This window comes from Trichoplax adhaerens, genomic scaffold, assembly GCF_000150275.1.
Source record: "Trichoplax adhaerens TRIADscaffold_10 genomic scaffold, whole genome shotgun sequence".
NCBI lineage: Eukaryota > Metazoa > Placozoa > Uniplacotomia > Trichoplacea > Trichoplacidae > Trichoplax > Trichoplax adhaerens.
Window position 1 is genome coordinate 1778260 of NW_002060952.1, and position 15761 is coordinate 1794020.

General features: G+C 30.7%; 1 protein-coding gene across 1 annotated transcript; it reads left to right on the forward strand.

Moving 5' to 3' along the window:
• On the forward strand, positions 1-2235 carry TRIADDRAFT_29342 (uncharacterized protein; the record flags this gene model as incomplete). Its single annotated transcript, XM_002115275.1, has 11 exons — positions 1-54; positions 251-337; positions 562-623; positions 725-818; positions 984-1033; positions 1194-1317; positions 1430-1522; positions 1631-1695; positions 1777-1840; positions 1932-2038; positions 2193-2235. 11 exons carry the CDS (start codon positions 1-3, stop codon positions 2233-2235), a joined length of 843 nt encoding a protein of 280 aa, XP_002115311.1.
• Between the last annotated feature and the right edge of the window lie 13526 nt (positions 2236-15761).

The following is a 15761-nucleotide window of genomic DNA, read 5'->3' on the forward strand; positions in this document are numbered from 1 at the left end:
ATGGGACAGCATATCCTGAAGAATCCCTTGATAGTAAATAGTATTGTTGAGAAGGTAGGTACGGTACTCGTACACTTTTAAATAATTCGTAGCAGACTCGTGCCGATAGTGCACCAGGACTACAAATGCAAGTCCTGATCGGAATAAGGTCATTATAGACTTTCATAACGTTCCAAGCATAATAATTGGAATTGCGTTAATAGAAGTTCTACAGTGCTTGTTAACACGGTAAATCTTTATGATTGTACAGGCAGCTATAAGATCAACAGATACAGTATTAGAAATTGGTCCAGGTACCGGTAACTTAACTGTCAAACTATTACAGAAAGCAAAGAAGGTAAATCAGCTCAATTGAAGCCATACGGATAAGCACTTTAATAGTATGGCTCGATATTTTATACTTTTATGATGCGGGAGCTAGTATTATACGCGTAGATAAATCATATATTAGCCATCCTTACCAACTGTCATTGCCACACTAACTTTATAATCCATATTAACCATCATTGCTCCAAGAAATATCGTCATCAATGAAAGGTATATTGATTGTATCTGTCTTAGGTCATTGCATGCGAAGTAGATCCTAGATTAGCAGCAGAATTACAGAAAAGAGTACAGGGAAGGTACAGTAATTACTGTATTTCAAAAATTTGTTCTCAAAAAAGCCATGTTATAAACATATATCTCAACATGACGTATCTGGCATCTATCGATACCATTATAGTCCCGTATCAACGAAACTACATATAATCGTTGGCGATGTGCTAAAAACTGAATTACCATACTTTGACGTTTGCGTTGCAAATCTGCCTTATCAGGTACGGATTAGTTAGCGTATCTGCGCTAACGTAAGACAAACGATCTAAATAAATGCTTAGGTCATGGATATAATCCTGCTGTTCCAATCTCGTGACGACTTTGCATAATTTTGCATAGCTTTTAATGCAAGTCATTAATGTAACATTATTTTATTACTTTTATAGATATCATCTCCATTCGTGTTTAAGCTGTTATTACACCGACCTCTATTCAGGTCTGTCTTCGATCTGGTACCTATAAGGAATTTTTGAATATGCTCTGTTGTACGAAGCTTGCTGTATAAAATAGGCTTATCTTCTTAAGTTACTATCAATGAGTGCCAATTCTAAATTCATAAAGTATGTGCGTAAATAATTGATCATTTATCCAACTAGATGTGCTGTCTTAATGTTTCAAAGAGAATTTGCGCTGAGGTTAGTTGCAAAGCCTGGTGATAAGTTATACTGCCGTTTATCCATCAACACCCAACTTCTAGCTAAAGTTGATCATCTGATAAAAGTAAGTCTTTGCGCTAGAACAAGAACGATTTTGATGTCAGAACATTTATCATACTATCCATTGTAAAGTCGATCATTAAAAGTCAAATACTTGCAAATGTTAAATTCTGTAGGTTGGGAAAAACAACTTTAGACCACCGCCAAAAGTAGAATCAAGCGTAGTGAGAATAGAACCCATAAATCCAGTACCACCGATTAATTTTAAGGTACTATGTACTTTTATGTATGAATATGAAATATACATTACAGAAAGTACTTTCCACTGCAACTATTGTTAATGTAGAAGTGTGCAATAATCTATCAACTATTGATAGGAATGGGACGGACTAACTAGAATAGTATTTGCGCGAAAAAACAGAACGCTTTCTGCTTCCTTCAAGTAAGTTCAACACAACATCCATTATTTCTACATAACGATAGATGTCAGGTCAATAATAAAAGTTAATCTTATCCATTCAAGAACTCAGGGAGTGCAAACAATGCTGGAAAAAAATTTTCGTATTCATTGTTCAATCCACAACCAAGTAAGAATAGAGAGTTCTCTATAACGTATTTGCTAGTGAACTTACTAAATCTTAATTAACCTATTGGCATAATGCATCAATTACCTTATAGGCTATTGAAGAAGACATAAACATTGCTGAAAAAGTAGATACTATCCTCAAATCAGTTAATGCCAACGCTAGAAGAGCTAGATCGATGGACATGGATGATTTTTTAGAGTATGTATTGCTTATTTAGATTGCTGTAAATATTCCTATCAGATCTGTGGCGAATTACGCTACAGTAGGATTTCGTAAGAAGTATGTGAACTCACAACTTATGATTAAGCTACACCGAATGTTTAAAATATCTTTCACATTATCCATTGTTTAGATTGCTTCACGCGTTCAACTCCAACGGTATCCATTTTGCCTAGAAGATGAAATAACATCTGTACACTTATTATGTACTTATCTATCGTTTTCTACTAAGCTAGAAGATGAAAAGATTATATAATGTCAAAAATATTTAAACGTATTTTGTATATAAGACATACATAAGTATCTATTATTTTCACATTTGCCATGTCATCATGATGACTTTTAATAGCCGTACGCATATACGTATCGATGTAATGATGAAATATTGCGATCATGAATACTTTGTTGTGTACCACTGTAGATTTAATTATTATTAAATGTTATGACTTCTCATAGCAAATGGAAGGTCTGACTTAAATTGTAGTAACCTAGACTGTTATAGAATAGGGTAACAACACTTGGAATTATCTTTAAGTCGACTCCCCGCCTAGAGGTGCTTTGCCAACGTAGCAATTAGTGATTTATCCAAGGCCAGTAGCTAATATTGTAACGCAAGTATGTGTATATTGTTCCGAAGTACCAAAATTTATTTATACCGCTCGACTTATAAGTAATTATTATATCGATAAATATTAGTAAATGCACGGCTACGTTAACTATATCTAACCCAGATATAATATGTCTGTTGATTTTTACTAAGCGAGTATCCTTCTTTCCATGCTCCTTGTCGAAATATTGTAGAGATTTACCCGTAAATTATTAAGAGAAGCATGATTACTAAAATTGTTAATTTTTTTCATCATTTTATGGTAATATTGATATCAACTGCGTAGTTGATTCGAATTGATCAACGTAGACCATCAATCTAACTTCTTACATGAATATAATAATTTATTTAATATAAAATCACATTAAGCGTTGTTGACTTAGCAACGACCAAATATAAGCACCACCTATATACATTGTTGATGCTTTTTCGAAGCATTAATTAGTAGAACATTTTAATAACTGTTTTTACAGCTTAGCATTTGGCAGAGCAATCGCATACGTATATTTAGAAACTTAAAGCATTATGGAAGATCCATTGTTTGGGTAAATATTGGTAGTATTCTCTAAATGTCAGGCAATTACTTCAATAATTGCAAGTTACATATGTATTGATTATTTGAATCAGTCTATTATTATTATATTAATCATCAAAGAAATATCCAGCTACATTTTTAGTAAATGGCTAAAGAAGCTATGCAATAGCAAACAATCAAGAATTCAAAATTACAACGATACGTCTACGTAGTAAATTATCAAGATATATACTGTTATGTCTAGTTGCTGTATTTATAGAGTATAATCCGTAAAGCAAATTAATTTTCAGTTTTACAGCTACAACATATCAATTTCTATTCGTAAACATCTTTTAAAAATTTTGAAGTAAAACTAACACAAGTCAGTATACTCGTATCTCTTAATCATTGGGTATGAAAGAGTTGGGTCAAGAATCCGTTAATATCATTAACTATCAATGATATACTGATAATAATATTTTACTTATTTACCGTATGGCCTTATAGTTTATTTTTCTTCCAAGTTGCCCCCGTAGATAGTTATAATATGAGGTTAATATCTTTATTTTATAATGACAGTAGCAGTAGACTCATTGTCGGATTATCGTTGACTTGAAATAGCTAAAACTAGAAACGTAAAGGAAATAGCATTGCCAATAACAACAACAAATACATCAACAAGCATCAAAAACAATAGCACGTTCTTTACAAGGGCTCCTAATGCCATATCAACAAAACAATAAGGATCATAATTCTACCAAAAGGGAGTTATTGTATTTTATTATCATAGTTCGTTAAAATTGCAAGGCATTATAATGAATTCTATTTTAGCAATCAAGAGGCGAATTTGCAACATGTTCGTTTTTTATTATTTCATCACTAAGGTCTCTAAGAAAAATAAAAAGAAAAATAATAATGTTCCTAGAATTGAAACCTATTATTCTGTATCATGTTGTCAAATGGTTATGCAATACTGTTTCCTTGTTGCCATCATCACAACCATTCAATTAGCTGCAATGTAAGCAGTAACTTTCTATTTTAATCTATCTATTTTTTTGCGCTAACAACAAGTTGAAGAAAGCTAGAAAGTTAATAGTCGTATTTTCATTACTACGTATATTTCAATTTTCTGGTTAACCTAATAGCACAAATTTCACTGTAGCGTAGAATATATTATTAATGAATATATATTTAAGCGTGATGAATACACATCATATGCTATATTACATTCTAGAGATTACCTAGCCTCCGTGACTTATCAATAGTTTTTTTCCACTTGGTTAAAATCAAAAATTATTTTCGACAAGGCTTTAACTAATCACTGATTCAGCAGCGAAAGATAGATAAAATAACTACAGAAGGAGCTAGATTTATTTATAAACTCTCATTACTATGAAATGATCATATTTACAATAATGCAATGCATCGTCAATGTTACTTGCCGGCCATACAATTTCATTCTATGAATGACTGTGCGACTGAAATTTTTTGTGTCTCTATCGTACATATACATAAAGAACAATAAATAATAGGTAAATACTCCACTATTTGACGTCAAAAATATTCAAATATAGCTAGAGGCACTATATGCTTCGCCAAAGTATGTTTCTTTTATTCTATACTTGTCATAATTGAATCATGACCTATTTAATGTTATATCTGATAGTATGCCATACGCAATGGAATGCCATCACTTGCTTATTATCACAATATAATCTTTATTATCTTTTGATCGCTCATTATAAAGTACGTGTGCCAGGCTTGCATATATACATTTGAATATATGAAATGTACATGTTATCCGATGGACAGAAATAAGTATTTTAAATTTCTGTAATGCAACCATCATACCCATTAATTATATGGGTAACACGGAATGTATCATAAATCGGAGTAGATAAAGTTTACCTTAAAAATTTTCTTCAGTGACACTTTTTTCATTTTCTTCAGCTGAAAAATATTAATAATATTTACTGTATTATTTCTACGGAACTCATTTTTTATCAATTTCAGACCTTATAGATAGTCTCTTTATGTTACTATTATAAAATGAAATATTTTATCTCTCTAGCATTCGATCAATTTCAATGTACTACATACTTAACAATATACTTCTTACCTCAGCCAATCTGGCCACGTCGCAAGTAATTTTATGCTAGTTACTTCAATTAAGCCTTTATTTAGATTATAAAAGCGGCTAGATAAAGTAATTAAATTTGAGTAATTTTTTATCTGATAATGACTAAACTTTAGAAATTATTCAATTTTATGCGCCCGTATTCTGCTTTTAGGGTCAGGGAGAAGGAATAGCTATGCCAAATTTCAGCGATACTGACTTTAAATCATACTCGAAATTAGTAAAGCTTGCAAGCGTTTTGATCCCTCTTACCTTACTAAACGCTAGTCTAGGAGCACGATAAAACTACAACAGCGCTCCATTCTTGATATGCCATTTATATACAGATATTGATCGATTAGAAAATCTTCATTAAGAAATAAAACAAAAACTAAATTCGCAATCTTAATAAGTGTTTTAAATCATATGTAAATATCTTACTTTGAATAAGTATCAATAAATTTTTCCATTTTCTAATAAACTTATTATACCCTCACTCTAGATGTTGCCTTAAACTCTTAACGAAATGATTAAAGAGGAATAAATCGGCTAGCCTTATAGACATAAATTTTAAGCAAATCTGTTAAAAACAGATTTTGCAGCTAACGAAACTAACATAGTGCCTTAACGATTCTACAATAAAGCCGACGTTCTTATTCCTGAACTTAGTTTTTTTCTGAAAAGCTGTAAGAGGGGAAATTATTCGTATGGCCTAATATTAACTATTTATAAGCATCTTATTATTGCACCTTCTCCATTTGTAATGCTATTAATTTCATCAGTCTATTTTATTTTGCAAAATAAGTCGTTAAAATATCAGAAGCAATCAAAACTTTCAAACTTTTTTATCTACTAATAAGTAAAGTATTCCTTGTATTGCTTACTAGATAAATGGTTGGGATCACTGTATATCTTGAATATATTCAGCCCACCTTTCACTTGATATTATCTACGAGAGAAATTATAACAGCGATTGAAGAAAATAGTTTATTATGTAAGTCAACACGAATAATCAATCTATCCTTAAATACTCTGAATATAAATAGCATACACCTAACTTTGCACGGTTAATAATTTTTTAATTTTATATCGGACTTGTTAAGGCCTGTGTTTACATAGTAGATTACGGAAATAGCTTTCGTTGTCATTCTTTGGAACTACCGCTTAGCTCTTAAATAAATTTCGTATAAGAATCAGCAATTAAAAAGCAATATAATCGATTGAAACCACGACATGATGAAAAATATTTCATCATTTATTAATTAATTATTATCGTGATATTTTCGAGTTATCAACATACTTTCGAGGCGTTGGTTAATTAAAAGCTCATTTAATAATTCATTCAAGATAAAATTTATCGGTATTATTTTTAACGCATGTCACATCATATAATATTTCACGGGTAAAATTTATTCGTAGGACTTATTGTCACACTATGATCATCTATAATCGACTAATTATCAATTTCAACATGACAGGTAGGGTGCCATATAGTTAAGTTATCGTTATAGTGATGATCTAACTCAATTAACGGAAGATGTAACTAATTCTACTACGAATAAATAGCCGTTGCCCGCCAAATTATTTGCTATATCGCCAGAACTTTATTCTGACCTACGACTAAGCTCGAGACTAATATTAATATTTTACTTTCGTTCTGAAGCTTCTAGCGCATTAACAAGTTTGTCAACAAGCATCCTACCACAGTAATTTAAGTACAATAAATCCAATGCAATATTTTTGGCAACATTCGAGCATTCTAATACTAGCATTCCAGTCTCTCTTTATAGAAGTCAATTAGCATAAGAATGCTGTCATGCAGACAATCGTCTTCAGTTGGAATAATAAATAATTAAACGATTAACATCCAGCTATTTAGCATTTATGATGATTATAATTTAAAATTTAAACGATGAATGACAACAATGACTATTGCGAAACAATACAAATTAACAATTGTCCCATCAAATCGATACAACAATCTTCTTATTTCATCTTCTATTCCACTTCTACACAACTATCGTATTGATAAAATATCAATCTTAATTTAGTGATATTAGCATCGTTTTTTATGCGAAGTAGACAAGACAAAATGATGACTTAACCAATTTGCTCTATCTAAGGCTAATTTTTACAGTTAACAGATCAAAATAACTCTAGACATCGTAAGGAATCAGGTAAAGAAATAGTAACACAGCGAGTGAACAGCATTAATCATGTTTACAGTATGTCATCTTAATTTAAGTAACTGTATTACTTTTGATAAATTAAAAATCATCTCTTTTATTAGTTTACTAGAGATATAAGTAGAAAAGGTCATCATTTAACCTGTATAACCTAATCAAAAATAGTAATGTAAGCAATCATCTAACGCTGTTACTTCGTCATGTCTATTTCCTTGTTGTGAACGGATGGTTGTAATGATCATTGTAAACTTGATATATACAATTACGATCTTTTAGTCATCATCGATTGATTTTAAAGGATAGCTTTAAAAATTGATTGTAGCACAGTTTTCTATCAGAAATTATTGTTTCGCCATAAAAGAAACAGCGTACAACCTGATAATTTCTCAGCAAAAACTTGTTCATTTATACGACTAATCGATTTTTTATTCAAAAAGCGTAATCAGATAAAACAGTTGTAATTTTATGAGCGAAACGATTTAATGGTATTTTAGATATCGTAAATATTTTTGTTAAAAATAAAATCAGTAATCTCATCCTACGCATTATATTCGATATACAGTACTGCTAATATTATATATATATATACAGAAGTAAACATTATATTATCTTTGTTTTACCCACACATTAAGATGTAACATGCAGTAGTATCCTATTTGCATCCAATGCCTTCCTTGAATTTTACGCTAGTAAACAACATCAATTTGACATTAAATAGTTTCTATTTGTCATAGCTAAGCTACTCCTCCAAGTATCGTTTTTAATACCCTCTCTGACGGCGGTTTACTCGTTTAGTGGATCAAGACATAAAAGCAGAAGCTCCATATAGCTGTTTCTAATACCATTTTATCCAATTTTCAGCTATGCTAGCCCTATCTTTCACTAGTCATTAGTGCAAGAAGAATCAGTTTACTTTGTCTTATACGCTTCACGAAAGTATCGTCAACAGATCATTATGTAAGCATTAAAATCTCCTAGTTACAAAATTAATTGCTCGCTCATGATCAGTTACTTTATCATGCATAGTTATCATCAACATGAAAGTTCTCACTTAATATAATTTCTTGAAAACGCATAACTATCTAATGAGAATTTTGTATTAGTAAATTTATCGCTAGCTACTTAGATGAAAGATAAAAGCAATTTAACTGCAATTATACAATTATCACTTGACTATTTTAATAAAGATAAATATAATAACATAATAATTTAACAATAGGCCCTCCAGTGCATTGTATGCTAGCAAGATAAAATAACGCTCTAGATAAATAACTCTTTGACGTAGATAATATATTGAAGTATAGATTAGATCGATATACTGTATTGTCGTAGAAAATCGAGATTTGAAATTGTACTGGAAGGATAATCTTTTCTTTATATCAAAATAATTCGATAATTTCTTTCACGTAAGTGACACTATTTCCTGCATCCTCATCGCTTAATTTTACTAGATCAGCATTGATAGATTTATTCTAATCATATAAAAAATGGCTAATTGAAAATTAAAATATAGGCTATCAAAAATAGATTAGTTTATAATTTATAATAACCTTTGGTGTATATCGTTATCTCATCAATAATCAATGTTTAATTATAAGCAGACAGTTCTACAGTCAAGCATTATTTCTACTGGTAGCAATTATTTCAACATTATCATACGTTGCTCCTCCTTTACAAAAATTGTCGGACTGTTAAGATCAAATTAAGTAATTGACTATTTAGGTTATCTTTCAACTCGGCTATTGAAGTAAGCCTCAATTTAATATCGATAACATTAGTTTATGATACAAAAAGTTCGCCTAGAGTTATACAGTAGGACAAAGCAAGAATTACGTACATCCTCAATTTGCGTATTAACTTTAAATTTGATCCAATCCATAGCTGCCAATATTTGTTTACGAATTATTCCTTCACTATTCTCGATCGTGTCTAGGATAAAATTTAGGCTGTGTGAACTTGTTTAACTTATTTAGTGTGAGTTATTGCCTTAAATTTTAAATAATGAAATTAAATAATTTTTATCACCTTTCTAATGATTCTTACCTACTTTTTAGGTAGACTTGATTGGCCGTTAATCGAATGTAATTATTACTTATTGGACTGATAATTAATATAAAAATTAAAAGTTTGAACATAAGATCGAACACTAGGCTTTCTTTACCCAATCGTTCAAATCTTCAACTTGTAAGTAAAGTTCCATAGATTATAATCGATGATTGCCGAAGTACCTGCTTTATCATCCTGTTTTTATTTCAAACTTTTTTCTTTTTTAAAATACGCAATCAAGAGTGTATTTTAGTTACATGCCATTTTAAATGTTTTACAAAACTAAATCCTTTCCTGGCTAGTACTTAAGGCTTAATATATGGATTAAAAATATTTATCAGAAAGGCTTCTAGAATATTCCTATAGATTCGATTATATCAAAATAAAGTGATCATTCAGTAACGTCGCCGACAGTAATCTTTGAAAATTTTTTTATAATCATATAACAGCCCATACCTATAGTGACCATATTTTTCAGACAAATCATAAATAAATTCCTTACCAATACATACTTTAATAGTACAACTTTGGCATCCAAATACGCTATATATCAATACTAACTCTGTCAAAGTTTAACTAGTATAAAATCTTAATTACGAATATTTCTTGGTAAAGATCCAATTTTAATCATTTATCATCGAGATTGAAATATAAATTTTTAAATCAACGTCTACTGTGATATTATTCAATTCAAGGCAACTAATTAATCTAGCATAGAAAGCGTCGAATTTAGTAAACTACTCTAATGGTCCATTATAGCTAGAAGCTAGAACTATCTATTTCTAATCTATATAACTGAAACTAGTTCGACGTTATTGATCATGCTCCATTATTAAAAACTAAAGCAAACCTTTACTAGCTACATAAAGATAGCAAATAAATAAATTTACAAGAGAGATTTCTTTTAAGACAAGAGTGCTGAAGCCTGCAGCTGTATATCTAATTATAGCCTTCTGTACGTTATATAATATTATCGTGAAATAGATAGGAAGTAATAGTTAATCATTATATCCTTTGTAACAGCGCTATTTACTAACTTGCTTATCTCCTCGTTAAGATATTTAGAGTCAAGCTTTATTTTTTAACTGGAATGATTTATCTTTCCTTAGAGAATTGCTGATTATGGAGATTAGTATTATACGAAATTTACCCCTAACAAACGAAATAATAATGATTACAAATAGATAAAGCTAACTTTTAGCTTTTTAGTTTAAGAGATCGATCATTTTATAGCTTCCTTTCGATCCAATACTTCTCATTAACAATAGAATATGCCCTTATATCTTGAGAAGTAAATTAGTGGAGTAGAAAATTGATAATGACCCTTAAAATGAGTAGAATTGATGTCCTCTAATATTTAATTAAATTACGGTCAATGGATTTGTGAGGCGAAAATGAGATTGATGAACTGTTGTTTACGTTTAAGTTGATATTTCATGATTTCTTATTATGAACAGTTATGCCCCTTTGCTGATATCTTATGAATGCATTCCAAATTTACATAAAGTAATTACAATAATTGCAGAGTGTTGTTTTATGCCATTTACTAACTTAATTATAGCTTGTAAAAGAAGCTCTATATTAAACTTTTTCATCAAGTTTTAGCCATACCTTTCCTAGTGATTATAGCAAGGAGAATTTCATTCATAAGCATGATACTGTATTTACTCTATTGTATATCTATCTTGTTCTTCAACTAATTAATATATATCTTTATGAGCACCCAGACTAGCTATAATGCCAGAATAATAACTAGTTCCAGTCTGCATAATCGATAGCAAGATTTATTGAAAATCAGGTAAACCTTAATTCTATTTGACACCTTAGCCAAATTCAATTCTATAAATCAAATGTAACTCGCATGTAATGTACATTGCAAAGCTTAGCCGGGCAAGTGAATTCACAAGATCACTTGTATCTACATGGATTAATGATTTTATATAAGAACGTCTTTGCCTATTATTTTTTCGGCTAGATAACTAAAACATGAATTTGCTAATGGTATGCAGCATTAATCATGCAATTTTTTCAGCATAGCAATTAGGTTTAACATGACCATAGATACTGCATTTCCATAATTACGTTAATATGCGCATTATTTATACTTGCAGTAGTGTATTCAGGAGCTATGGGCTAACATAGTAGCCCAGTGGGAGAGTTACTCTCTGTGCCAGTGGATAATGAGGAGACTGTCTATATTTTAAGTCGCACTATGAACGGAAAACTATCAGCATACAATATATCTGGTTTTAGACGCATTCTACATTCTTTGAGTTGTCATGATCAGTTTATACCAGTCAACCTGATAAAGAGCATGGTTGTTTATCATTAATTTTAACGAGATCATACTGTAGCATATTCAATGTTACTGAACTAATTTTAAAAATGGACTACCAAAGATTCTGACTACTTATTCTACGTCAGAACCACTTATAAGTATAAAAGCACATACAATATCGTCAATGATGGTTAATAGTAGTAACAACCTTTTCATTCTGTTGGCGTGCGATCAAGTAAATTTCTGATTTAGTTTCATCACTAAAATCTTATGCTTGAACAAATATTCAGTAAAATCATCATTAATTCCACTAGCATCCATTAATACGAGTATTGTGATCTCAAATAATATCTGCTACGAAATTAAATTACTGTAAGTATGAATTTATTACATTGATTGTTATAGTTTGTCATTAGGACCACCAGCCAACTCGTATACAGTAATGTTCATAGACAGAAATATCAATGATTCTTCTCCTTACGTTAGAAATAATTATCATTTTTGCGATATGTTATGTTTAGGTTAAGTAGTTGATGTATGACCAGCGAGATAAAACCACGGCCTATTTTGGTGGTAATAGAGCCATTATTATGATTCTATACACGTATGTCAATTCATTAGTAGTACAAATTAACAGTAGTTTTTTTATTTGGACTTATAGTGATGTACCATCATTGTCTGCTGATGTGACTGCTGTTATATAATTTGCATGAGAATATTTAAAAACTGTTTAAATTTAATGTACACAACAAAAAGCAAGGTTGGTATTCTATCATCTACGCATAAGAAATTAGATAGTAAACAATACATTGTCTCTACCGCAAGACTCTAGCATAAGAAAGCTTATGGCAGTCATAGAATACTAATCTCGATAACTAGTTTAATATTGAAGAATACCAAAATACCTCCCAGGGTAGTTTTAGCATGTACTTACACATTTCTTAGGACACTACTCTAACTATTTCAATTTGTCTTTCGGTTTTTCTAATTGTTACGGTTATTGAACTGTTCATAGAACTTACGGAGAGGATGTAGATTTTACTAGACGGTGTAACTTAAATTTAATTAAGCTTTCGGTTATAAAACTATTCTTTTCAGGGTCTAGCAGTACTTATTTTCATCTATTATACCTAAAGCGATCTCGATGCTTCATCATTCTGACAAGTTGATCGCTACTCTATCTTCTTCTCAACAACTTACATGGTAGTTTTAAAAGTAAAGCTGAAATGGTAATTTATTAAACTCTATTAGCATTTATTTGGCTTAAATCATAAAATAAATAGTCTTTACAATACTGAATTATGTTCCCAACAAGCTAACACGGTGGCTTCGAAAATGGGGACTAAAAATCGCTATTTCGCTTTTCTTTCCACCTTTACTTAAATTAAAAGTATTAGGGTATATAAACATGAAAGAGTCATAGCATACTATTGCTGCTTGTGGATGATTTCATTTGTGTTATCCTTTAGTTTCCTTAAGCTTCGTACCCAAGCATACAATAATTTTTTGCCGCTATTTTTTTTAAATTCAATAGAACCTAGTCTCTTCCTCTGAAACGAAGATCACAATATTTACAGTCAAGCTTTCAAAGCGTAGTCAGCTAAACTTCCTATCTAATAAGTTTAAATTGAACTAATAAAATCGATAGAAGCAGATTAATGAGCTCACTTCTGTCATAAAATTTGTTAGGACTATGCAAATAAGATTAAGGCAGATCCGAAATATTTAGAATGTCCACTTTGATATTAACTAACATTTTCAGATATGATTAGCCATCCGTTTTATTCTTCTCCGATCAGCCTCAACAACTGTATAAAATGCCGTCGCCTATTTGCATAAATGCATAGCTTAGGTAGTCACCAATTTGAGCATAACAGCAATATTAGGAATAGCATGAATATTGACCACTTTACGCCCAAACTATACTAAAATAATGAAGTAGTCAAATTATTCTTGGTTGTATTTCTAAAGGACATACTTATGGTCTTCAATTTACCGATAATAATTTTGTTTACTGCAGTACATTATCATGCATACGAGCTTTCAGGCAAGCAAAAGTTTTATAACCTTAAAAGAAGAGTCAAAGCTGAACATTCCATTCATTAAAGTTAAGCACATCGCTACTTTTCATCTTACAACGTTAAACTTTTCCAACTATCTGATTATATTCGTTCCGCAACGATTTCGTTGCTATGACAATTTGAGATTGAACTGATAGATAATCATTTGATTGGCTTAACTAGTAGTGGAAAGAGCTAGGTTTTCATTAGATTGACATAGAATAGCAAGAAAATTAATTCATTGCAGGATAATTTAGGTTCAGTTCAAGAATTGTTACTAATTATGCGAAAATAATCCGTCACCACGGGCCGATAAGAATATTAAGATAGAGAGTATTGCCGATAAGAAGAGTTTCTGATTCTAACAAATAAAACCTACCTATGATTCTGATTCTTAATTATGATTAGTACTCTATTTAAACACTTTTTAATTAAATGTATTGAATTCATTATAGGGCCAATAAATTGATCACTTGCACGTTAAAAGAGAATTACTGTACTCTATCCGAGTTACTAAGAATCTTGAGTTACTAGGCCAACGAAAAGTTCGTGATTAGTGAATATTGGAGTCATTCCAGTACGGATTTATTTAAATTAAACAGTTCTATAATAGAAGTGAATTCTCTTTGTCATATCTTGGCTGCTCTAAATATTTTATTTTCCGATTATTATTGAAAGTAAATAATTCTATCGTCTTAATTTTTTATTGTTAAATATCAATAAGTCGCATGTGTCCCTGGTTAGATTTTCCTTTTATTCTATCTTTGTTCAGTTTAAGTTAATTTGTAAAGTTTAGATCAAAGAATATTTTCGTGGACATTTTACTTATAGATAGATTAGTATAAACTCTACCCGGTAGATTTGGTGTCAAGTTTAATGAAGGGTTACTTAAGTAATTTTTAAAAGCACAACCAGTAGTATTATATTATGACGATGAGCAGAAACTAAGATATCAAGCTGTATAAACTTAAGCTATCATAATACTTTCCATGTAGATCTTCTCTTTAGGTCCCAAAATATCCACTTAGACTCTAAAATTTTACTTGCGAATGAATAAAACAAATGGTGACATGCGGTTTCCTTACGTATGGAATCTAACAAAAAAATTTTATAACCATAGGGAATAGTCCAGGGCATTATAAAATTTTTGTGTCCAACTTAAATATATCGCTAGCAAGATAGGATCAGGGGGATATAAATACAGGAAATATTGTTTATATTATAGGGTCCTTATGTGAAAATAATTTGCAGTTGACAGTACTGGTGGAAAATATCATCTTCCGTATGGAATCTACAAATGATTTTGTAGCTATAGGGAATAGTCCAAGATATTGTAAAAATTATGTGTCCAGTTTTAATTTATGGATCGCAAGATAGGACGCTGACAGATCTGAATATAAGAAAAATTGATTACATTATATGGTCCTTATGTAATAATGCCATAAAGAATAGTCCAAGTTATTGCGTTGTTATATGCACCCTGAGTGCATTAGGATATTAGTTACTAGAGGAGTGGAAACGTTCGCAAAGAAGAAAATTTATGGCATACGTATAAAAGTTTCGTGTTCAATTCTAATTTATTGATAGCAACATAGGACGCTGACAGATATAAATACAGGAAGTATTGTTTATATTATATGATTCTGATATGACAATGCTATTGCACTTATTCCAGGATATTATCAATGGTTTTACATCCAGTTTTAATTTATCCATAGCAATATAGCACACAGAAAGATATCAATGTCGGAAATATTGATTACATTACAGGATCCTTACGCAATAATGATTTGTAATATACAATAATCGTTGCAAATATCATCGCTACTAAATTTGATAGTGATTCACGTCTATAAACGTCCATATGAGGTATTTCTATTTTGATCTATCCGGTT